This window comes from Thamnophis sirtalis, unplaced genomic scaffold (assembly GCF_051295495.1).
Source record: "Thamnophis sirtalis isolate CommonGarterSnake01/CBP01778 unplaced genomic scaffold, rThaSir2_p1.2 scaffold_5, whole genome shotgun sequence".
NCBI lineage: Eukaryota > Metazoa > Chordata > Lepidosauria > Squamata > Natricidae > Thamnophis > Thamnophis sirtalis.
Window position 1 is genome coordinate 3,783,152 of NW_028261385.1, and position 24,601 is coordinate 3,807,752.

Sequence of the window (24,601 nt, forward strand, 5' to 3'; positions counted from 1 at the left end):
CCGAGGACGAGGAACACCTGATTTATTAGTTCATTTATGGAACAATAAGGAGAGGGGAGAGGAAGAGGAGAGGAAGTTGCGCTGAGGATTAGCAAATACACACAAATACACCCCCCACGCAACCCCACGGCACACAGGAGAGGAGTTAAAAATAATGCCTTGGATGATACAGGATAATTAGTCTTTTGGACAACAGGAATGGAAGGAAGAGCTGCTGAGTGGAGGGTCAAAAAATAAGGAGGGTGGAAGTAAGGGAGAAAGGAAGGAGGGAGGAAGGAGAGGGAGAAGGAGAAAGGGAAAAAGATGAAAGGAAAAGGAGAGAGAGAAAAGGAGAAAGGGAAAGAAAAAGTGAAAGGAATAAGGTTATGGAACAAAAAGCAGAGGAAGGAAGGAAGGGGAAAAAGAAAGCAGAAAAAGATGAAAGGAAAATGAGAGAGAGAAAGAGAAAAGGAAAGGGGGAAAAAAAGTGAAAGGAATAAGGTTATGGAAAAAAAAGCAGAAGAAGGAAGGAAGGAAGGAAGGAAGGGAAAAAGAAAGCAGAAAAAGATGAAAAGGAACACGAGAGAGAGAGAGAGAGAGAACGAGAAAAGGAAAGGGAGAGAAAAAGTGAAAGGAATAAGGTTATGGAACAAAAAGCAGAAGAAGGAAGGAAGGAAAGAAGGGGAAAAAGAAAGCAGAAAAAGATGAAAAGGAAAATGAGAGAGAGAGAACGAGAAAAGGAAAGGGAAAGAAAAAGTGAAAGGAATAAGGTTATGGAACAAAAAGCAGAAGAAGGAAGGAAGGGGAAAAGGAAAGCAGAGAAGGATAGAAGGAAAGCGGGAGAGAAGAGGAAAGAGAAAGGGAAAGGTTATGAAAGAGAAAGCAAAGGAAGAAAGGAGGGAATGAAGAAAGGAAGGAAGGATCCTTCTCTAAATAGCTTGTTTATGGAACTTAGTCCTATGAAATGTTGTTGGGACCTTCGAAGCATTTAATGTAATGCTAGATTTGAGGAAGTTTAAAGCAGACATCTCTAACTAAACACATTCGACATGTCCTCCAACTCTCATCCTTCCTGGAAAGACCAGAACATTCTTCTGTAGTCTCTACCATCCTGCTATGCCATCTTTATGCTGGTTATCTCCAGGAGGTTCCTGGTCACAGATAAAAGTGGAAATGGGAGAAAATGGAAAAGAATCTCTCTGTTTACTCTGGATCCTCTAAGACGTGAGCTTTGATCTTCCAGATCTTCCCCCAGACTTTTGAGAAGCTAAAAAAATACATCTATTTCACTGTCATTTAAAGGGGGGGGGGGATGTTTTATTGGAAGTGCCTGATTGTTCTCCACCTCTCCTCCTTTGGTTAAGAGAGAGGATTTCAAGGCAAGGCGGCTGCCTAAATTTGAACTGTTGATCATGTGGGAAGTTATCACCCAGACCTCTCCCAGAAAAAACGAAATATCTTAGGAAATATTGAAAAGGCAGAATGTTTCTCTGGATGTGAAAAGAAAGAAACATGCTTTAAAAGACAGAATAGTTGCCTGTGGGTTCCTGCCCATCCACACTTTGTCAATAGGCCATTGGGAAGGCCAGGCTAGTCCACTTTACATAACAAAGACTTCCCCACTGCAGCTGTAGGGGGAAGGGATATTACTCAACTCTCCACATGGCATCTGAAAACTCATACCTGGATTCAAAACAGCCTAGAGAGTAGCCCCCTGCATGGCACCATGGGAGTCTGACAACCAATCAGAATACATTTCTTACACAGGAACAGGAAACAGAGAGGTGGACCCGGAAAGCAAGCCACACCTACAGAAGAGGTTCCAAATTTTTTGAAACCCACCACTGACTTGCACGCTTCAATGCCAGAGTTTCTGAGCCAACATGACTGGAGGAGGAATTCTGGGAGTTGAAGTTCCACAAGTCTTAAAGCTGTCAGGTTTGAAGACCCCTAGTTTTTTCTCTCTAAAGGGTTAGGGGTGCAAGGATCTTGTAACTTGACAGCTTTAAGACTTGCATGCTTGAAATGCCAGAGTTTCTGAATAGCTACTTGAACCCGACTTAAGTACTAATTCGTAATTTCATATCCGGTCACATGGGCGGCAAGCCAGTCCCACAAAGGAGGCCATACCCACAGAGTAGGTTCGAACAATTTTTTGAAACCCACCACTGACACACACACACACACACACACACACACACACACACACACACACACACATTTCAGGACCTGGTCAAAAATCCTGGCATTCATCTAGCTAATTGGTCAGCCCCATGTGGTCGGCGGTTAAGCTTTATCAATCATCAGACTCTGTTAAGGTTGTAGGAAAACCTGTAGTTGTGCACATAGTTGATTTAGTTTAGAGCCGGGGTGGCGCAGTGGGTAGAGTGCAGTACTGCAGGCCACTTCAGCTGACTGCTAGTTCGGCAGCTCGGCGGTTCAAATCTCACCGGCTCAAAGGTTGACTCAGCCTTCCATCCTTCCAAGGTGGGTGAAATGAGGACCCAGACTGTGGGGGCGATATGCTGACTCTGTAAACCGCTTAGAGGGGGCTGAAAGCCCTATGAAGCGGTATATAAGTCTAACTGCTATTGCTACTGCTATTCCTATTCAATATCTTCATAAACAACTTAGATGATGGAATAGAAGGGGGACTTACCAATTTTGCAGATGATACTAACCTGGCAGGAATAGTGAACACTCTAGAAGATAAGCTCAAGATCCAGGTGGATCTTGGCCAGGGGTGGGATTCAAATAATTTAACAACCGGTTCTCTGCCCTAATGATCAGCTGGGTAGGCGGGGCTCAGTGGTCATAAGATTGGATGAGTGTGGCCAACTCAACATCACTCACATCAATGGGCGCTTCGCCTTGGCTGTTGCAATGTAATAAGGGTTAACCGGAGAGGCAGTTTCTGTTAAGCAGGTATATAAGTCTAACTGCTATTGCTTATTTGGAAGATTCTGTCTAAATGCAAACAGCAATCAGGAAGCCACGCAGAAATCACACTCGTTGTATTGTTCTTGGGGGCCTGACAGCCAACCTCTGTTTTCTGTACCCGAATAACCAAGCCATGCGCAAGTACTCACCGGCATTGTCTGGCTCCCGTGTAAAGCATTGATGGCCGCCTGGGCTTCTGCGTGCGAGGAATACTTCACAAAAGCACACCCTGGGGAGACAAGAGGAAGGGACACGTGCCTAAGAATAAGGGTCAAGTAGCATGACTTTTCCATTTGCTCCTCGAACATTGCACCTGATTTTGTTTCTCCGCCTTTCTCTCTGGAGCAACTGGTCACAGAGGATTAACAAACCAGACAGTTTCGGTTTCTCCCAGTTCCCCGTTTTCACCTCCTTAAGCTCAAACATTCTTTTAACGAAGAATATTTGTAGCTTAAGGTTGAAATGACATGCTACCTGAATTTGCTTGTTTTCTTGCAGACATTTCATTACCCAAACTAGGAATCTTATTTTTTTATTATTATTTATTTATTTCATTTATATGCCGCCCTTTTCCCCGAAGGGAACTCAGGGCGGCTCACAACTCAGTCAAGGGAAAGGAGGTACAAACAGGGGATAAAAGACAAACAAACAATACACAATTTAAAACGCACAACAACCATACCATTCGAGAAGGGGGGGCAGAAGCTCTTTAGCCCCAGGCCTGTCGGAACAGCCAGGTTTTAAGGGCTTTGCGGAAGGCCTGGAGGGTGGTGAGGGTTCGAATCTCCACGGGGAGTTCATTCCAGAGGGTCGGAGCAGCCACAGAGAAGGCCCTCCTCCGGGTAGTCGCCAGTCGGCATTGGCCGGCGGATGGAATTCGGAGGAGGCCTAATCTGTGGGATCTGATCGGTCTATTGGAGGTGATTGGCAGCAGGCGGTCTCTCAAGTACCCAGGTCCAATACCATGAAGGGCTTTATAAGTGACGACTAGCGCCTTGAAGCGTATCCGAAGACCAATAGGCAGCCAGTGCAGCTCGCGGAGGATAGGTGTTACGTGGGTGAACCGAGGTGCACCCACGATCGCTCGCGCGGCTGCATTCTGGACAAGCTGAATCTTTCAAACCACCCCCCACCAATGCTCACAGGGGAAGCCACTGGGATGTAAACTGAGAGCGGACCACACTCCTTACTAGCACTGATGATGTTAGCTATTTGGGTAATGAAACTTCTGCAAGAAAACCAACGATTCAGAGAGCACCAAGGCTGCCACAGGACCCTTTTCTATAGCATTCTGCAAATACATCTATGTTGTTAATTCATACTGGACAGCCTGTGAGCCACTGGGTCAACCATTCAGGAATATTTTCTTACCTATACAGAGAAACAAAGTCAATGGTTGTTTTTTTTTGCCAGAGGTGAATTAAACAAAGCGAAACATACAAGCCAGAACAATAGGCACTGGAATGACCTCCGATTTCCTGCTGGCTTCCCCATTGACATTTCTGTCTGTCTGTCTGTCTGTCTGTCTGTCTGTCTGTCTGTCTGTCTTTCCTTCCTTCCTTCCTTCCTTCCTTCCTTCTTTCTTTCTTTCTTTCTTTCTTTCTTTCTTTCTTCTTTCCTTCCTTCCTTTCTCTCTCTCTTTCTTCCTTCCTTCTTCCTTCCTTTTCCCTTCCTTCCTTTTTCTCCCCTCCCTCCCTCTTTCTTTTTCCTTCCTTCCTTCCTTCCTTCCTTCCTTCCTTCCTTCCTTCCTTCCTTCCTTCCTTTCTCTCTCTCTTTCTTCCTTCCTTCTTCCTTCTTTCTTCCTTTTTCCTTCCTTCCTTTTTCTTCCCTCCTCTCCCTCTTTCTTTCTTTCCTTCCTTCCTTTCTCTCTCTTTCTTCCTTTCCTTCTTCCTTCCTTTTTCCTTCCTTCCTTTTTCTTCCCTCCCCTCCCTCCCTCCCTCTTTCTTTCTTTCTTTCTTTCTTTCTTTCTTTCTTTCCTTCCTTCCTTCCTTCCTTCCTTCCTTCCTTCCTTCCTTCCTTCCTTTCCATCAAATTTATACACTGCCCATTTTGATATCTAAACAACTCTGGGTGGTTTGCAAATAAAAATTGTTTGTGGGAAGTTCGCAGGGAGTGTTGGAATCATTATTTCTCCTCCTTGGCTAACCTAAGGCACTCCCTGCCACTGTGCTAGCAGGAAAAAAAATGAGAAAAAAAGATGAGTCCTGAATGAGTCTGTGAAAGAAAATCCCCACCCCACTTCCCACCCTGGCATGTCGCCATGGGCCCCCTCCTTCCAGGGAGGAAAAGGACTCATGACACCCCCCCACCCCCAGCCAGCCCTACTTCACCAGTAGGCATCAGAGTTACTCCCCCGTCCTCCATTTCAGAGTATAGATCTCAGATTAACAGAGTTGGAAGGGACCATGGAGATCATCTAGTCCAAACCCCCACCCAAGCAGGGGACCCTTATACCTTGTGCAAAATTTTCACAGAAATGTGTGCGCCTTTTAACACGTTCACTTCTCTAATATATGCACTTATTTTTGCATTTTTATTGATTGCAGAGAGTGTTTCAAAAAACAGTGTTGCTTGATATAATGTTGGCTTAGGGGATTTCTCCCCGGTGAGATACGAATATGTGCGACCCTTCCCAATTTGCATCTAAGCACTTGTGAAAAAAGGGTCAAAATTCCGTGACCCGTCAAAAGCGCGTTCCACAAAAGCGCGGCCGACGAAATCGCGTATGTGACGTCATCACAACGCGACGAAAAAGATCGAAAAATTGAAATAAAAATTAAATTACAGCAAGCCGATTCACATAAAGGTAAGGGTTAGGTTAAGGGTTAGGGTTAGGGTTAGGTTAAGGGTTAGGGTTAGGGTTAGAGCGTTAGCGTTACGTTTAGCGTTACGTTTAGCGTTAGGTTAAGGGTTAGCGTTAGGTTTTTCGTTATGTTAAGGGTTAGGTTTAGGGTTAGGTTTAGGGTTAGGTTAAGGGTTAGGTTTAGGGTTAGGGTTAGGGTTAGGTTTGGGGGGGTTAGGGGAAGGTTTTAGCTTTATTTTTACATTTTTGATATTTTTTGATCTTTTTCGTCGCGCTGTGATGACGTCACATACGCGCTTTCGTTGACCGCGATTTTGTCGTCCGCAGTTTTGTGGTAGACCCAAAATTCTACGGTGCCTTCCTTCATTCGGAAGGGCAGAATGGAGATCGTGAGGAAACAGAGTACATTGCGGTTGATACATTGAACAGAATAACAGAGTTGGAGGGGGACCTTGGAGGTCGTCTAGCCCAACCCTCTGCTTAGGCAGGGAATCCTACACCATTTCAGAGGAATGCTTATCCAATCTCTTCTTAAAAACTTCCAGTGTTGGAGCATTCGCAACTTCTGGAGGTGTTGTAATATAGTTCCTTGTGTAGGTGTGGGTCACCCATGGCCCAGTTCATAACGGGGCATGCAGAGCCACACTGAACCACACAGGAGAAAACAAACTCTTCTTAAAAACTTCCAGTGTTGGAGCATTCACAACTTCTGGAGGTGTTGTAATATAAGTTCCTTGTGTAGGTGTGGGTCACCCATGGCCCAGTTCATAATGGGGCATGCAGAGCCACGCTGAACCACACAGGAGAAAACAAACTCTTCTTAAAAACTTCCAGTGTTGGAGCATTCACAACTTCTGGAGGTGTTGTAATATAGTTCCTTGTGTAGGTGTGGGTCACCCATGGCCCAGTTCATAACGGGGCATGCAGAGCCACGCTGAACCACACAGGAGAAAACAAACTCTTCTTAAAAACTTCCAGTGTTGGAGCATTCACAACTTCTGGAGGTGTTGTAATATAGTTCCTTGTGTAGGTGTGGGTCACCCATGGCCCAGTTCATAACGGGGCATGCAGAGCCACGCTGAACCACACAGGAGAAAACAAACTCTTCTTAAAAACTTCCAGTGTTGGAGCATTCACAACTTCTGGAGGTGTTGTAATATAGTTCCTTGTGTAGGTGTGGGTCACCCATGGCCCAGTTCATAACGGGGCATGCAGAGCCACGCTGAACCACACAGGAGAAAACAAACTCTTCTTAAAAACTTCCAGTGTTGGAGCATTCACAACTTCTGGAGGTGTTGTAATATAGTTCCTTGTGTAGGTGTGGGTCACCCATGGCCCAGTTCATAACGGGGCATGCAGAGCCACGCTGAACCACACAGGAGAAAACAAACTCCTAAACGCCATAACATCCTGATAGTTCATAACATAACATCCTGAGATGTGCCCTACCAATGACGCCCAGGATTTGACCATATATAGACAGAACTTCCCTGAGCAGTAGATTAGAAATTGTACTTTTACAGGTTGTTTTTAACCACATGCTATTGCTCCTCCTGCCTTTGTCCTATCTCAATAAAAGGGGCTCTCAGACCCCCAATCTGGGTCGCTCAATCCCGAGAAAGATCGTGTCCTGTCTTTTCTCCACATTGGCCTCATGGACAAACCACGGGAACGTTACATGGAGGCAAGTTGCTCCACTGATTAATTGTTCTCACTGTCAGGGAATTTCTCCTTAGTTCCAGGTTGCTCCTCTCCTTGATTAGTTTCCACCCATTGTTTCTAGTCCTGCCCTCAGGTGCTTTGGAGAATACCTGTCTGATGAATACAAAACCACCTGATGGATTACATCCCAGCGTTCTAAAGGAGCTGGCAGAGTCATCTCAGAACCATTGCACCACATCGTTCAATAGTCCTGGAGCACCGGGGAATTACTCAAGGACTGGAAAAGAGCTGATGTGGTTCCCATCTTCAAAAAAAAAAAAGGGGGGGGAAACCAGACCCAGGAAACAGACCAACCAGCCTAACATCAACACCCTGGAAGATACTGGAAAAGATAATTTTTAAAAAAAACCACAGATCTGCCAACATCAAGAAACAATTAAAGCAGTGTTTCTCAACCTTGGCAACTTGAAGATGTCTGGACTTTCAAGTCCCAGAATTCCCCAGCCAGCATTCGCTGGCTGGGGAATTCTGGGACTTGAAGTCCAGACCTCTTCAAGTTGCCAAGGTTGAGAAACACTGAACTCAAGTAATAACTAGCACTAGCAGTCATCATGGGACCCAAAGCAACCTTATTTCATTCTTCAACATAGGGACTAAATTAGTAGAACCAGCAAAAGACAGAGGACATAATATACTTCAGACTTCAGCAAGGCGTTCGACAAAGTAGACCACAACCCACTGCTTCGTAAGCTCAACAGGTAGTCCTTAATGGGTCTAAGTCTACATGGAGAGAAGGAAGCAGTGGGGTACCACAAGGTCCCATTTTAGGCCCAGGACTCTTCAACTGACTGCTATCTGCAGTTCGGCGGTTCAAATCTCACCGGCTCAAGGTTGACTCAGCCTTCCATCCTTCCGAGGTGGGTGAAATGAGGACCCGGATTGTTGTTGGGGGCGATATGCTGACTCTGTAAACCGCTTAGAGAGGGCTGAAAGCCCTATGAAGCGGTACATAAGTCTAACTGCTATTGCTATTGCTATTGCTATTGCTATCTATCTATCTATCTATCTATCATCTATCTATCTAATCATATCTACCTACCTACCTACCTACCTACCTACCTACCTACCTACCTACCTACCAACCAATCATCTATCTATCTATCTATCTATCTATCTATCTATCTATCTATCTATCTATCTATCTATCTATCTATCTATCTATCTATCTTAGATAAGAGCCGAGGTGGTGCAGTGGTTAGGGTGCAATACTGCAGGCCACTTCAGCTGACTGTTATCTGCAGTTCAGCAGTTCTAATCTCACCAGCTCAAGGTTCTCAGCCTTCCATCCTTTCGAGGTGGGTGAAATGAGGACCCAAACTGTGGGGGCAATATGCTGACTCTGTAAACCGCTTAGAGAGGGCTGAAAGCCCCATGAAGCGGAATATAAGTCTAACTGCTATTGCTACTGCTATTCCTATTCAATATCTTCATAAACAACTTAGATGATGGAATAGAAGGGGAACTTACCAATTTTGCAGATGATACTAACCTGGCAGGAATAGTGAACACTCTAGAAGATAAGCTCAAGATCCAGGTGGATCTTTGCCAGGGGTGGGATTCAAATAATTTAACAACCGGTTCTCTGCCCTAATGACCAGCTGGGTAGGCAAGGCTCAGTGGTCATAAGATTGGATGGGCATGGCCAACTCAACATCACTCACATCGATGGGCGCTTCGCCTTGGCTGTTGCAATGTAATAAGGGTTAACCGGAGAGGCAGTTTCTGTAAGCAGGGCAATAAAGATGAGTCTAGAAACAACACCAGAATGTTTCCTTCCTGCCTTCCTTACAGGATTAGCCCTGTAAAGTGGGAAAAAACCAAAAGGAGATTTCTTCCAACAACCGGTTCTCCAAACTGCTTAGAAAGTTAATAACCGGTTCTCCCGAATAGGTGCGGACTGGCTGGATCCCCCCACTGATCTTGGCAGACTTGAACACTGGGTCTTATCCAACAAAATGAAATTCGACGTAGAGAAAAGTACATAGGCAAGAAAAACCACAAGGACACATATAGACTGGGTGAAACCAGGCTTAATAGCAGTAACTGTGAGGGGGATCTTGGAGTCTTAGTGGACAACCAGCTAAATAGGAGCCAGCTGTGTGTGGCGATAGCCAAAAAAGCCAATGCAATCCTAAATTGCATTAACAGAGGGATACAATCAAGATCAAGAGAGGTACTAATACCACTCTATAAACCCTTAGTAAGACCACCCTGAGGGTACCGCATCCAGTTTTGGTCTTCACACTATAATAAAGATGTTGAGACTCCAGAAAGAGTGCAGAGAAGAGCAACCAGGATGATGAGGGGACTGGAGGCTAAAACATATGAAAAACAGTTGTGGGAACTGGGCATGGCTGGTCTAGGGAAGAGAAGGACCAGGGGAGACAAGATAGCAGTCTTCCAATATTTGAGGGGCTGCCATAGAGAGGAGGGGGTCAAGCTATTTTCCAAGCCACCTGAAGGCCAGACAAGGAACAATGGATGGAAACGGATCAAGGGGAGATTCAACCTAGAAATAAGGAGGAATCTTCTGACAGTGAGGGCAATCAACCCATGGAACAGAAGTTTCCTTCGGAAGTTGTGGGAGCTTCATCCCTGGAGGCTTTCAAGAAGAGACTGGACTTCCCTCTGTCAGAAATGGTGTAGGGTCTCCTGTTTGGGTGGGGGGTTGGACTAGATGGCCTACAAGGTCCCTTCCAACTCTGTTAATCTGTATCTGTATCTGACCTTGTAAGTCATCTAGTCTAACCTCAGCCCAAGCAGGAGACCCCACACCATTTCTGACCAATGGCGGTCCAGCATCTTCTTGAAAGCCTCCAGTGATGAAGCTCCCACAACGTCTGAAGGCAACTTCTGTTCCATGGGTTGATTGGATGAGAACTGACCTGTTCTAGAGTTTCTCTCTTAAATCGTGTCATTTGTGGAGTCCTTGGTGTTCTCTGACATTGGTTATTTTCTTATAGATGTTCTTTGACTCAACTAGGCAACATTATCATGGCTAAAAGGGAGTGGGATTTGCTGAGGAGAGGAAGAGGAGGATAATTCTTGGGTCCTTGGTGACACCTGAGCATCAAGAGCCGAGGTGGCACAGTGGTTAAAGGCAGCACTGCAGGCTACTTCAGCTGACTGCAGTTCTGCAGTTCGGCTGTTCAAATCTCAACGGCTCAAGGTTGACTCAGCCTCCCATCCTTCCGAGGTGGGTAAAATGAGGACCTGGATTGTTGTTGGGGGCGATATGCTGACTCTGTAAACCGCTTAGAGAGGGCTGAAAGCCCTATGAAGCGGTATATAAGTCTAACTGCTATGGCTATTTTCTTGCAGATGTTTTATAACCCAAGTAGGTGACATCATCAGTGCTAGAAGGGAGTGGAGTTTGCCCTCAGTTTATATACAGCTTTCCCATCAGTGTATTATTTATTGCTTGTGCTGTTGCAACCATGTGGCATCAGTGTAGCACACAAACCAACTAAAGCTCTCCAAAACATTTTAAGTAAACCCAAAACCCCAACAGCCTCTGAAGAAAAACCTACATCACACAGTACAAGTGTGACTGCAAAGCCCATCTTTTTTCTAGCATGAAATGTTGGTCATGAAATGTTTGCAAAAAACACACCAAGCTCAGAGAGCACCAAGGACCCCACAGTCCAACCCTGAGCTACAAATCTTCTCTTCTGTTTCTTATTGCTCATTGGATTTGTCAATTTGTGCATTTTCATGTTCTATTTTGATTGTGTGCTTCGTAGTCTGTCTGTCTGTCTGTCATCTCTCTATCTACATCTATATATCTCTTGTATCTCTCATCTCTCTCTCTCCCATCTATCATCTATCTCTCTCATCTCTCTCATCTCTCTCTTATCTATCTATCTATCTATCTATCTATCTATCTATCTATCTATCTATCTATATCTACCTACCTACCTACCTACCTACCTACCTACCTACCTACCTACCTAATCTATCACCTATCATCTATCCCTCTCATCTCTCTCTCATCTTTCTCTATCTATCTATCTATCTATCTATCTATCTATCTATCTATCTATCTATCTATCTATCTATCTATCTATCTATCTATCTATCTATCTATCTATCTATCTATCTATCTACCTACCTACCTACCTACCTACCTACCTACCTACCTACCTACCTACCTACCTACCTAATCTATCACCTATCATCTATCCCTCTCATCTCTCTCTCATCTTTCTCTATCTATCTATCTATCTATCTATCTATCTATCTATCTATCTATCTATCTATCTATCTATCATCTATCTATCTATCTATCTATCTAAACTATCACCTATCATCTCTCTCTCTTCTCTCATCAATCTCCTGTCTGTCTGTCTGTCTGTCTGTCTGTCTGTCTCTCTCTCTCTCTCTCTCTCATCATCATCATCATCATCATCATCATCATCATCTCTCTCTCACCTCTCACCTATCTATCTCTCTCATCTCTCTCTCCTTCTACCTACCTACCTACCTACCTACCTACCTACCTACCTACCTACCTACCTACCTACCTAATCTATCACCTATCATCTATCCCTCTCATCTCTCTCTCATCTCTCTCTCATCTCTCTCTATCTCTCTATCTCTCTATCTCTCTATCTCTCTATCTCTCTATCTCTCTATCTCTCTATCTCTCTATCTCTCTCTCTCTCTCTCTCTCTCTCTCTCTCTCTATCTATCTATCTATCTATCTATCTAAACTATCACCTATCATCTCTCTCTCTTCTCTCATCAATCTTCTGTCTGTCTGTCTGTCTGTCTGTCTGTCTCTCTCTCTCTCTCTATCATCATCATCATCATCATCATCATCATCTCTCTCTCACCTCTCACCTATCTATCTCTCTCATCTCTCTCTCCTTCTACCTACCTACCTACCTACCTACCTACCTACCTACCTACCTACCTACCTATCTACCTATCTAATCTATCACCTATCATCTATCCCTCTCATCTCTCTCTTATAAATCTCTCATCTCTCTCTCATCTCTCTCTCATCTCTCTCTCATCTCTCTCTCTCTCTCTCTCTCTCTCTCTCTCTCTCTCTCTCTCTCTCTCTCTCTATCTATCTATCTATCTATCTATCTATCTATCTATCTATATCTACCTACCTACCTACCTACCTACCTACCTACCTACCTACCTACCTACCTACCTTCTAGAGAACCAGTAGCAGAATGGAGTCCCAGCTGATTGGGAGGGAATGGGGATTTTGCAGTAACCTTCCCCTGCCACGCCCACCAAGCCACCCTCACCAAGCCACACCACGCCCACCCAAGCCACGCCCACAGAACCAGTAGTAAAAAAATTTGAATCCCACCACTGACGCGCACGTACACATATTTACAAAAACCTGAGGCCCCCATGCACACAACCCACTCTCAGTCACATACATATCAACAATAAACGTCCAGCTCTTCAGAACTTTGCTTAAGTCCCCCAAAAGTTGTTTTGAAGTCTCATTCTCGTAGAGAGGAGGTGACTTTGAGAACATGTTCTGAAATTTGTCACCGTTGGTCCTCCCCCACACCTCAAATGCTACCAGGTTACAGGCTCCATTTTTCTCAGCAGAGGTCAGCCGAATGGGGTCCAGTTGTCAGAGAGAAACTCTGAGCTTCTTAACCAACTCTCCTTACTGACCCCATCACTGATCCAATCCCAGTCTCACCAGGAGAGTCCAAAGACATTGACCAGAATTTTGAAGGGAAAAATAGCTCAACTCCACATGCCATCCACCTTGCAAGAAGGCTTCAAAACATCTTCTTTGGATGATGGTGAGAGATCTTCTCAAGACCGGGCTGCCCAGATCACCTGAAGGAGCTGGAAGATGTGACCATCCAGATCTCCCGAAGGAGCTGGAAGATGTGACCATCCAGATCTCCTGAAGGACCTGGAAGATCTGATCATCAAGATCTCCTGAAGGATCTTGAAGATCTGACCATCAAGATCTCTTGAAGGACCTTGAAGATCTGACCATCAAGATCTCTTGAAGGACCTTGAAGATCTGACCATCCAGATCTCCTGAAGGAGCTTGAAGATCTGATCATCCAGATCTCCTGAAGGACCTTGAAGATCTGACCATCCGGATCTTCTGAAGGACCTTGAAGATCTGACCATCCAGATCTCTTGAAGGACCTTGAAGATCTGACCATCCAGATCTCCTGAAGGACCTTGAAGATCTGACTGTCCAGATCTCCTGAAGGACCTTGAAGAACTGACTGTCCAGATCTCCTGAAGGACCTTGAAGATCTGACCATCCAGATCTCCTGAAGGACCTTGAAGAACTGACTGTCCAGATCTCCTGAAGGACCTTGAAGATCTGACTGTCCAGATCTCCTGAAGGACCTTGAAGATCTGACCATCCAGATCTCTTGAAGGACCTTGAAGATCTGCCAGTCCAGATCTCCTGAAGGAGCTTGAAGATCTGACCGTCCAGATCTCCTGAAGGAGCTGGAAGATCTGACCGTCCAGATCTCTTGAAGAACATTGAAGATCTGACCGTCCAGATCTCCTTAGGTGGAAGATCTTCCCTCTCTTGGCTAATCAGTTATGGCCACCTATTTTACCTTTGCTGTTGCCATCTGGTCCTCGGAGTATCGTGCATTCCTCAATGTTCCCGAATGCTTCAAATAACCGACGGACGTCATCTTCTGACTGTTGTTTGTTGAGCATGCCCACAAAAAGTTTTCTGTCTTCTGGAACAAAATTAAGAGATGCTTACCATATTTCAGAAGGAAGGAGAAAGCAGGTGAGATTCAAGGCGAAGGCGTCATTCAAAGACAGATTTATAAAGTCGGAATCCCACAGGTGGGAAATGAAATGAGGTTAGCCAAGAGGACCTACAAGCAGTTCTTGTCATACAGAAGTGCGTTTAGTGACTGAACTTTACAACGGCGCTTGGAAATGTGACTTATGACCGTTTTTTCAGAGTTACAACCTTTTCAGCATCTCCATGATCGTCACTATCATCCTCTTTTAACAACCCCATAATCCCTTGTGAGGTGGAGTCTGGGCAACTGAATGCAGCAGAGTATTTACTGGCCAGATGCCCTTCCTATCTACAATGAGGAGTTTTGTCCAGCAGAATATATTCTCATTGTTGCCCAGAGAGGAAAATATCTGCCTCTACCCAGGATTGAACTCAGAGCCTCCTGTTTGGGAGGCGAGAGCTCTGCCTACAGGCCACCGAACCACTCCAGCTCCGTCATCATGGAGCTTGGAAACTGGTTCATATTTATGACCGTTGCCGTGTCCTGGGATCGTGCAATCCCCTTTTGCGAACTTCTGACCAGCAAAGTCATTGGAGAAGCCAGATTCACTTAACGACCGTATTATTAAGAACCGCAGTGATTCATTTAACAATTTTGGCCAGAAAGGTCATAAAAAGGGAGAAAAAATCATTTATTTAGTATGAAACTGTGAAATTTGTTTGCCACCCTTCTTGTTTCAAAGCGACACCTAACGATTGTCTCACTTAGAAACAGAAATTTCGGGCTCAATTGTGGTGGAGGATCACCAGCAAGGTTGAACTCAGCCTTCCGTCCTTCCGAGGTCGATAAAATCAGGAGCCAGATTGTTGGGGGCACGAGGCCGACTCTGTAAACCGCTTAGAGAAGGCTGTAAAGCGGTATATATGTCTAAGGGCTATTCCTTCCTTCCTCCCTTCCTCCTTTCCATGCATATTTTTCCTTCCTTCCTTCCTTCCTTCCTTCCTTCCTTCCTTCCTTCCTTCCTTCCTTCCTTCCTTCCTCCCTCCTCCCTACCTCCCTACATCCCTCCCTCCGTGTTTACTTCCTCCCTCCCTCCATCCATCCTTTCATGTGTCCTTCCTTCCATCCATATTTTCCTCCCTCCCTCCATGTTTCCTTCCTTCTTTCCTTCCTTCCTTCCTCCTTTCATGTTTCCTTCCTTCCATCCATATTTTTTCTTCCTTCCTTCCTTCTTCCCTCCCTCCCTCCATGTTTCCTTCCTTCCTTCCTTTCTCCTTTCATGTTTCCTTCCTTCCATCGATGTTTTTTCTTCCTCCCTCCCTCCCTCTGTGTTCTTTCTTTCTTTCTTTCTTTCTTTCTTTCTTTCTTTCTTTCTTTCTTTCTTTCTTTCTTTCTTTTCTTCCTCCCTCTGTGTTTCTTTCCTTCCTCCCTCCCTCCCTCTGTGTTTCTTTCTTTCTTTCTTTCTTTCTTTCTTTCTTTCTTTCCTTTCTTCCTCCCTCTGTGTTTCTTTCCTCCCTCCCTCTGTGTTTCTTTCTTTCTTTCTTTCTTTCTTTCTTTCTTTCTTTCTTTCTTTCTTTCTTTCTTTCTTTCTTTCTTTCTTTCTTTCCTTTCTTCCTCCCTCTGTGTTTCTTTCCTCCCTCCCTCCCTACATGGTGGCGCAGTGGCTAGAGTGCAGTACTGCAGGCCACTTCTGCTGACTGCCGGCTGCCTGCAATTTGCCAGTTTGAATCTCACCAGGCTCAAGGTTGACTCCGCCTTCCCTCCTTCCGAGGTGAGTCAAATGCGGACCCAGATTGTTGTGGGCAAGAGGCTGACTCTGCAAACCGCTTAGAGAGTGCTTTAAAAGCACTGTAAAGTGGAATATAAGTCTAGGTGCTCTTGCTCTCTTGATGATCTCTAGGGCTCCCAATGTATTCCATACCTGAAAGTGATATTAGATGGACTCAATCTACGGGGCTCAATCTTAGGACCTTTGCCAATGGAAATCTCTTACCACTAAATGCCATCAATTTTATTATTGTCTCCTGCAGCACTGAAATTATGACTTGCAAGGCAAAGTTTATGCTCACGAACACAGTTGAGCCCAAAACTTCTGTTGTTAAGGGAGGCAGTTGTTTTGCGCTCGTTTTACGACCTTCCTTGCTACGGTCGTTAAGCGAACCATTGCCGTTGGTAGGTAAATAACACCGCCATTCAGTGAATCTGGCTTCCCCATGGATTTTGCCTGTCAGATCCCGTGACCTTGGGACCCAGCAATTGTCATTAAGTCAAGTGCCAAGCATCTGAATTCCGATCCCATGACCCCCCAAGGATGTGACCAAAGTTGTGAACATGAACAATGGTTGTAAGTCACATTTCCCCTCCCCCCCAGGGCCGCTGTCCTTTAGAACGGTTGCTAAATGAACTGGTTGTAAATCAAGGACACTCTGGCACAGATCCTACGTGAGAAAAATTGAGGACTTTGGGTACAGGAAGCTCAGCATTCAAGACTGAATTATTTCTAGGGTGTGCATCGTGACGGGAGACACTTTAGAAAGATAAATAACTCTTCACAATGCATATAAGCTTCTTTTTAAAAAAAACCTGCTAAATGAATAAAATTGCTTTGTTTAGAGTTCATTAAATGCTCTGCAACTGTTTGTGAGAGGTCCTCCCCTCCTCTTCTCCCCCCGTCCCGCCCTGAGACGTTTAAAGAACAGATGTAACCAATTTGAATAAATCCCTATCAATAAATAAACAGATTCCTTCGGCTTCCTTCAAAAGGAAGCGGTCGGAGGAAGGCAGACTGCTCCAGAGGCAGCTTAATCGAATGTCAATTTTCTAGCGGTGGTGTGTGGTCTCCAGGCTGCAAGGCGTATGGCGAGGATACAGAAGCCAATGTTGCTTCAGAATCCATCAAGTGGGGCCATCCGGGCAGGGCGTGGGGGGTGGGTGGGTGGGTGATATGGAGGACTCCTGGTGCTCTCTGAGCTTGGTTGTTTTCTTGCAGATGTTTCATGACCCAACTAGCTAACATCATCAGTGCTAGAAGGGAATGGAGTTTGGGAGGAGGAGGAGGAGGTGGAGGAGGAGGAGGAAGAAGAATCAGAAGAAGAATCAGAAGAAGAAGGAGGAGAAGGAGGAGGAGGAGAAGAGGGAAAAGAAGAAGAGGGAGAAGAAGAAGAGGGAGAAGTAGAAGGAGGAGGAGGAAAAGAAGAAGAAGAAGAGGAGGAGGAGGAGGGAGGAGAAGGAGGAGGAGGAGAAGAAGAGGGAGAAGAAGAAGAGGGAGAAGTAGGAGGAGGAGGAGGAAAAGAAGAAGAAGAAGAAGAAGAAGAAGAAGAAGAGGAGGAGGAGGAGGAGGAGGAGGAGGAGGAGGAAGAGGAGGAGGACTGTGGGCTCCTTGGTGCTCTCTGAGCTTCATTGTTTTCTTGCAGATGTTTTATGACTCAACTAGGTAGCCTCATCAGTGCTAGAAGGGAGTGGAGTTTGGGAGGAGGAGGAAGAGGTGGAGGAGGAGGAGGAAGAAGAATCAGAAGAAGAATCAGAAGAAGAAGGAGGAGAAGGAGGAGGAGGAGAAGAGGGAAAAGAAGAAGAGGGAGAAGAAGAAGAGGGAGAAGTAGAAGGAGGAGGAGGAAAAGAAGAAGAAGAGGAGGAGGAGGAGGGAGGAGAAGGAGGAGGAGGAGAAGAAGAGGGAGAAGAAGAAGAGGGAGAAGTAGGAGGAGGAGGAGGAAAAGAAGAAGAAGAAGAAGAAGAAGAAGAAGAGGAGGAGGAGGAGGAGGAGGAGAAGAAGAAGAAGAAGAAGAAGAAGAAGAAGAAGAGGAGGAGGAGGAGGAGGAGGAGGAAGAGGAGGAGGACTGTGGGCTCCTTGGTGCTCTCTGAGCTTCATTGTTTTCTTGCAGATGTTTTATGACTCAACTAGGTAGCCTCATCAGTGCTAGAAGGGAGTGGAGTTTGGGAGGAGGAGGAGGAGGTGGAGGAGGAGGAGGAAGAAGAATCAGAAGAAGAATCAGAAGAAGAAGGAGGAGAAGGAGGAGGAGGAGAAGAGGGAAAAGAAGAAGAGGGAGAAGAAGAAGAGGGAGAAGTAGAAGGAGGAGGAGGAAAAGAAGAAGAAGAAGAGGAGGAGGAGGAGGGGAGGAGAAGGAGGAGGAGGAGAAGAAGAGGGAGAAGAAGAAGAGGGAGAAGTAGGAGGAGGAGGAGGAAAAGAAGAAGAAGAAGAAGAAGAAGAGGAGGAGGAGGAGGAGGAGGAAGAGGAGGAGGACTGTGGGCTCCTTGGTGCTCTCTGAGCTTCATTGTTTTCTTGCAGATGTTTTATGACTCAACTAGGTAGCCTCATCAGTGCTAGAAGGGAATGGAGTTTGGGAGGAAGGAGAGGAGGTGGAGGAGGAGGAGGAAGAAGAATCAGAAGAAGAATCAGAAGAAGAAGGAGGAGAAGGAGGAGGAGGAGAAGAGGGAAAAGAAGAAGAGGGAGAAGAAGAAGAGGGAGAAGTAGAAGGAGGAGGAGGAAAAGAAGAAGAAGAAGAGGAGGAGGAGGAGGGAGGAGAAGGAGGAGGAGGAGAAGAAGAGGGAGAAGAAGAAGAGGGAGAAGTAGGAGGAGGAGGAGGAAAAGAAGAAGAAGAAGAAGAAGAAGAAGAAGAAGAAGAAGAAGAAGAAGAAGAAGAAGAAGAAGAGGAGGAGGAGGAGGAGGAGCAGGAGGAAGAGGAGGAGGAAGAGGAGGAGGACTGTGGGCTCCTTGGTGCTCTCTGAGCTTCATTGTTTTCTTGCAGATGTTTTATGACTCAACTAGGTAGCCTCATCAGTGCTAGAAGGGAGTGGAGTTTGGGAGGAGGAGGAGGAGGAGGAGGAAGAATCAGAAGAAGAATCAGAAGAAGAAAAAGAAACAACTTTATCAGCCTATTATATACCATAAAATTCAGTTTACTAAAACAGGATAATATGTGAAATATAACTAAAAACTTACAACTGAGCCAAATGACTAAGCCTAGGTTCTTAGAAAGGAGGAGGAAGAGGTGGAAGAGGAGGAGGGGGAGGAAAAAGAGAGAAGAAGGAGAAGGAGGAACAAGAAGAAAAAGGAGGAAGAGGAGGAGGGGGGTGTCCTGGATGATCTTTGAGCTTGGTGGTTTTCCTGAAGACCCTTCATTACCCAACTAGGTAGCCTCATTAGCGCTAGAATGGAATGGGCTTTGTGATACATCTACATCTCTTCCCACCTGCCCCTATATCTCCATGTCCATCCCCACCTTCTCCATATCTGTGTTTCTCTGCTACTTTCTCCTTTTCCATTTCCATCTCCCTCAGCTCCTTTTCAGCCCAGGCAAGGCCACTTTCCCTTCTTGAGAGTTCAAGACTAGAACGAAGAACCCCCCAAAGCTTTTGAGCTTAGGCCAGGGGTCCCCAAACCGGCCAACTTTAAGACTTTGTGGACTTCAACTCCCAGAAATTCTCCAAGCCAGCATTCTGGGAGCTGAAGTCCACCAGTCTTGAAGTTGCCCAGTTTGAAGACCTCTGGGACTCTGCGCCAGCCAGGAATCGGAGCCGGTGCGTTCCAATGCGCATTCTCGCTGGAGAGCACCAGTGTTTTGGTTCTGTTGCCACGTTTTTTCCCCTCCTGTAAGACTTGTCGGTTTAAATATGCGGTGTTTTTAAGCCTCGCTCCTGGTGGTTATAGGGAGTCCCAACACCTTGCCTGGTGCAAACAGGGGTTAAATTATTCCTTGTTCTATTTATATTTAAATGATCTGTTTTTTTTTATCAGAACTTGCGAGAGGCTGGAGTGTCAGACGGGCTGGGAGAACAAGGCAGCACATAATAAAGGGAAGAAGGTGTTGCTTCTTCGAGAGGTGAGAATTGTCAATTAGAAAGGCACGGAGGGGTGAGGAAGTGGCAGGACCTGGCCATCCAGCTGGACGGGCACAGGGCAGAAGTGAGAGTGGTGGACGAATTTCCCCTCGCTTTGCATTATCATATAAATGAGTGCCAGCTTTCCTGATAGGAAGGCATCGGATACGGAAACAAGGGGAAGTATTTGGAGGAAAATAAGATATTTCTAGAGTAATTAAGGAGGGAGGGAGGGAGGGGATGCAGAAAGAGGGAGAGGGAACAGGAGGGACGGGGAGAATGAATGAAAGGAGGGAGGGAAGAACAAAGGGGATGGAGGAGGGAAAGAGGGAGGGAGGAATGGGATGTAGAAAGAGGGAAAGGGAAAAGGGGGGAGGAAGAGAATGGAGGGAGGGAGGGAAGGAAGAAGGAAGGAAGGGGAGGAGGAGGGAGAGAGGGAGGGGAGGTAGAAAGAGGGAGAGGGAAAAGGAGGGACGGGGAGAATGAATGAAGGGAGGAAGGGAGGAACAAAGGGGATGGAGGAGGGAAAGAGGGAGGGAGGAAGGAAGGAATGGAATGTAGAAAGAGGGAAAGGGAAAATGGGGGAGGAAGAGAATGAAGGGAGGGAGGGAGGGAAGGAAGGAAGGGGGTGGAGGAGGTAGAGAGGGAGGAAGAGAGAGAGGGAGGGACGGGAGGTAGAAAGAGGGAGAGGGAAAAGGGAGCAAGGAAGGAAGAGAGGTAGGAAGGAAAGGAAGAAAATGAGAGAAAGAAGGAAGGAAAGCAAAAGGATGGGGAGAAGGAAGGAAGGGAGGAAGGGAGGGAGGGAGGAAAAGAAAGGAGAGGAAGAAGGAAGGAAAGAAAGCAGAAGGATGGGAGAAGGAAGGAATCAAATAAAGGAAGGAGAGAAAGAAGGAAGGATTGATGGAAGGAGGGAGGGAGGGATAATCATGAATAAAGGCCAAAGGAAAGTTTTACTTTTCTTTATGAAACATCCAATTCTAAGTTAATCATGATTTATTCATCTTGGTTTCCATTTTTTCCCCTGGAGGGCCACACAATCTGCATCCAAGCCACAATCCCTTGGCCTCTTTTGCCAGTGGGGGGGGGTCTTCATTTCTAAACAAACCGAAACTCAAGAGCTAGCAAACCCCTTTCAAAATAAAAATAAAACACCCCCTCCCTCCCCATTTCTGATCCCCCAACCCAACGAATTGTGGGAAAATGCGACGCCGAGGGTTTCACCATACCCAACGCAGGGAGTCCTCAACTTATGACCAAAGTGGTACCCAAAAATTTTCCCTTGCTAAGCCAGACAGTTATTAAGTAGAGTTTCGTCCCCTTTTACGACCTTGCTGGCCACAGTTGTCAAGGCGAAACCCTGTCGTCATTAAGTGAGTCCTGTGGGCATGAAGGGAATCCAGTTTCCCATCGACTTTGCTCGTCCGTAGGTCACAAAGGGGGGGGTGTCACGTGACCCAGAGACATGGCGACCGTCGCAAGTATGGGTCAGTCGCCAAGCCTCTGTATTTTGATCAAGTGACCAATGGAGAAGCCGCGATGGTCGTTAAGTGTGAAAAGCGTTCATCAGTCCCTTGTTTCAGTGTAACTTTTTAACAGTCAGTAAACGAACCGTTGTAAGTTGAGAACTATGTGTATTCTCCTTCTATCAGCAGGCACCCTGCACCCTTCCTCCTGTCCTTTATCAACCCAGCCCATTCCCAGGCATTCAACAAACTTAAATCAAAGAATCGATACAACTCGAAATCAGCAAAAATATATATATTTCCACCCACCCCCCTTTTTCCTTAAAACAGACAAGATTTTTTTTAAAAAAATAGTGATTGGTCATCAAAGCTTCCAACAGGATCTGCAACAGGTTGCAAGCAAGGGATTTCTGATATCCTGAAGGCACCACAAGGGAGAAGATGCTCAAACAGAGAAGACTTGGAAGGGACCTTGGAGGTCTTCTAGTCTACCCCTCTGCTCAAGCAGGGTATCCTATCCCATGTCAGACAGATGGCTATCAAATCTCTACTTAAAAGCCTCTGGAGGCAACTTCTGTTCCACTGTTTGATCGTCCTCCCTGTTATGAAGTTTCTCCTTAGTTCTAAGTTGCTTCTTTCCTTGGTTAGTTTCCATCCATTCCTTCTTGTCCTGCCTTCAGGTCCTTTGGAGAATAGGTTGACCCTCCCTCCCCCTCTTTGTAGTCTTTGTAGTAGCCCCTCAAATACTGGAATGCTGCTATCATGTCACCCCTTAATTCTTTTTTTCTCTAGACTAGCCAAACACAAATCCTGCAACCAATCTCCATACGGTTTTGTCTCCAGGCCTTCAATTATCTTAGTTGCTCTTCTCTGCACTTTTCCCAAAGTCTCAACATTTGTTTTTTTGTAGTATGGTGAGCAAAATTGGTTGCAGGATTCCAGGTGTGGCCTTACTAAAGCTTTACAAAGCAGTACTAATATTTCATGAGATTTTGATTCTATACCTCTGTTTAAACAACCAACATTTTAAAAGCTGAGGGTCAAGAGGAAGGATCAAGAGGATTTGAGCAGAATTAATTCACCTGTGCTTTTTTTTACAGATAGATTGATAGATGGATAGATAGACAGACAGACAGATATAGATAGCTATAGATAGACACACACACACACACACACAGAGAAATGGATGGGTCTGTGGGTGGAAGGATAGATACAGTAGATAGATAAGATAAGATAGAGAGATAGAGACAGACAAAGAGAGAGAAAGATAGAGATGGAGAAAATAGATAGAAATAGATAGATAGATAGATAGATAGATAGATAGATAGATAGATAGATAGATAGATACAGAGGGAGGGAGGGAGAGAAATGGATGGATGGATAGATATAGAGGGAAGAGAGAAATGGATGAATGGATGGATAGAAGGATAGATACAGTAGATTGATAGGATAGATAGATAGATAGATGGAAATATAGATAGATACAGAGGGAGGGAGGGAGAGAGAGAAATGGATGGATGGATAGATATAAAGGGAAGAGAGAAATGGATGAATGGATGGATAGAAGGATAGATACAGTAGATTGATAGGATAGATAGATAGATAGATGATAGATAGATAGATAGATAGATAGATAGATAGATAGATAGATAGATAGATAGATAGATAGATAGATAGATGGAAATATAGATAGATACAGAGGGAGGGAGGGAGGGAGAGAAATGGATGGATGGATAGATACAGTAGGAAGAGAGAAATAGATGGATGGATGGATGGATGGATAGATAGATAGATAGATAGATAGATAGATAGATAGATAGATAGATAGATAGATAGATGGAAATATAGATAGATACAGAGGGAGGGAGGGAGAGAGAGAAATGGATGGATGGATAGATAGATACAGAGGGAAGAGAGAAATAGATGGATGGATGGATGGATGGATAGATAGATAGATAGATAGATAGATAGATAGATAGATAGATAGATAGATAGATAATGGATGGGAGAAAGAGAGACAGAGAGACGAGACAGAGAGAGGGAGAGATGACAGATGGATGGATGGGCAGATAGACAGAAAGACAGATATGAGGTACAGATAGGCAGAGATAATAGACAGAAAGTCAAAGGGACACAGAGAGACATCACAAATAGATGGATGATTGATAGAGATATAGATAGACAGATGTAGATAGATATAAAGATACCAAAGATATAAAGCTATAAAATATCTTTATGAAGCTTCAACTAGAAACATTGAAATGCAACGCAACACAAAGAGAACGATGCACGCGAATCCATGCACAGCACACCTGGTGCAGGTGTGATGCTCGTGTTTGGCCGAATTTGGGCCCAATGAAAGGCTGGCCTTTGCTCAGAGCCGGACTCCAAGGATGCTTGGCATCTCCCAACGGGGCCCTTGGCATCCCGGCTGGGAAGTCAAGGAAATACGTTTCGGCATCTCGACGCCTTTCCACGGGCGACTCTCCAGCCGCTCGGGGAAAGAGAAAAGGGAAAATAATCTAATCCACGAACCGGAAAAAAGGTTGTGACATGAATACACTGCCAGAGGTCCCTTGGGACTCCAAGAACAGCTCTGGAGAGGAAGCCAGATTAAAAGGAAAGGAAGAACAGGAGGGAAGTGGTGGTGTCTTTTTTTTTTAATGTCACTGGCTCTTGTGATGAGTTCGGATCAAATTCAACTTCGGTGTTGTGGCCTGTCGGCCGCCACCTCCACCAGCAGGCGAATCAAAGGAGGAGGAGGAGGAGGAGGAGGAGGAGGAGGAGGAGGAGGAGGAGGTGGTGGTGGTGGTGGTGGTGGTGGTGTGGGAATCAGGGCCAGCATCAAGGCAACCTGAGAGCTCCAAGGGGGAAGAGGAAGTGGAGCTGGCAGAAAGAATAGAAGAGAACAGAAGAAAAAAGGGAATAGGGAATAGAGAGTAGAGTAGAGTAGAGTTGAAGAGAAGAAAAGAGAAAATGGAATAGGGAATAGGGAATAGGGAATAGAGAGTAGAGTAGAGTAGAGTAGAGTAGAGTAGAGTAGAGTAGAGTAGAGTAGAGTAGAGTAGAGTAGAAGAGAATAGAGAATAGAGAATAGAGAATAGAGAATAGAGAATAGAGAATAGAGAATAGAGAATAGAGAATAGAGAATAGAGAATAGA

The 24,601-nt window shown here is 45.3% G+C and overlaps 1 protein-coding gene across 13 annotated transcripts in view; it reads right to left on the reverse strand.

Moving 5' to 3' along the window:
- The window catches only part of CELF4 (CUGBP Elav-like family member 4), an 861,219-nt gene that overhangs the window by 117,035 nt on the left and 719,583 nt on the right, over positions 1-24,601 (reverse strand). For 7 of the 13 annotated variants that reach the window (XR_015696625.1, XM_087715265.1, XM_087715267.1 and 4 more), the window contains exons 4-5: positions 14,020-14,148; positions 3,069-3,148 (exon numbers count right to left, since the gene is read on the reverse strand). Coding sequence is in view for 12 of the 13 variants with exons in the window: in XM_087715265.1 (XP_087571391.1) it covers positions 3,069-3,148; positions 14,020-14,148 (209 nt within the window). In the remaining variant the exon portion in view is untranslated. The remainder of the gene's footprint in view (positions 1-3,068; positions 3,149-14,019; positions 14,149-24,601) is intronic. The other 6 variants (XM_087715269.1, XM_087715263.1, XM_087715268.1 and 3 more) reach the window with 2 other exon arrangements.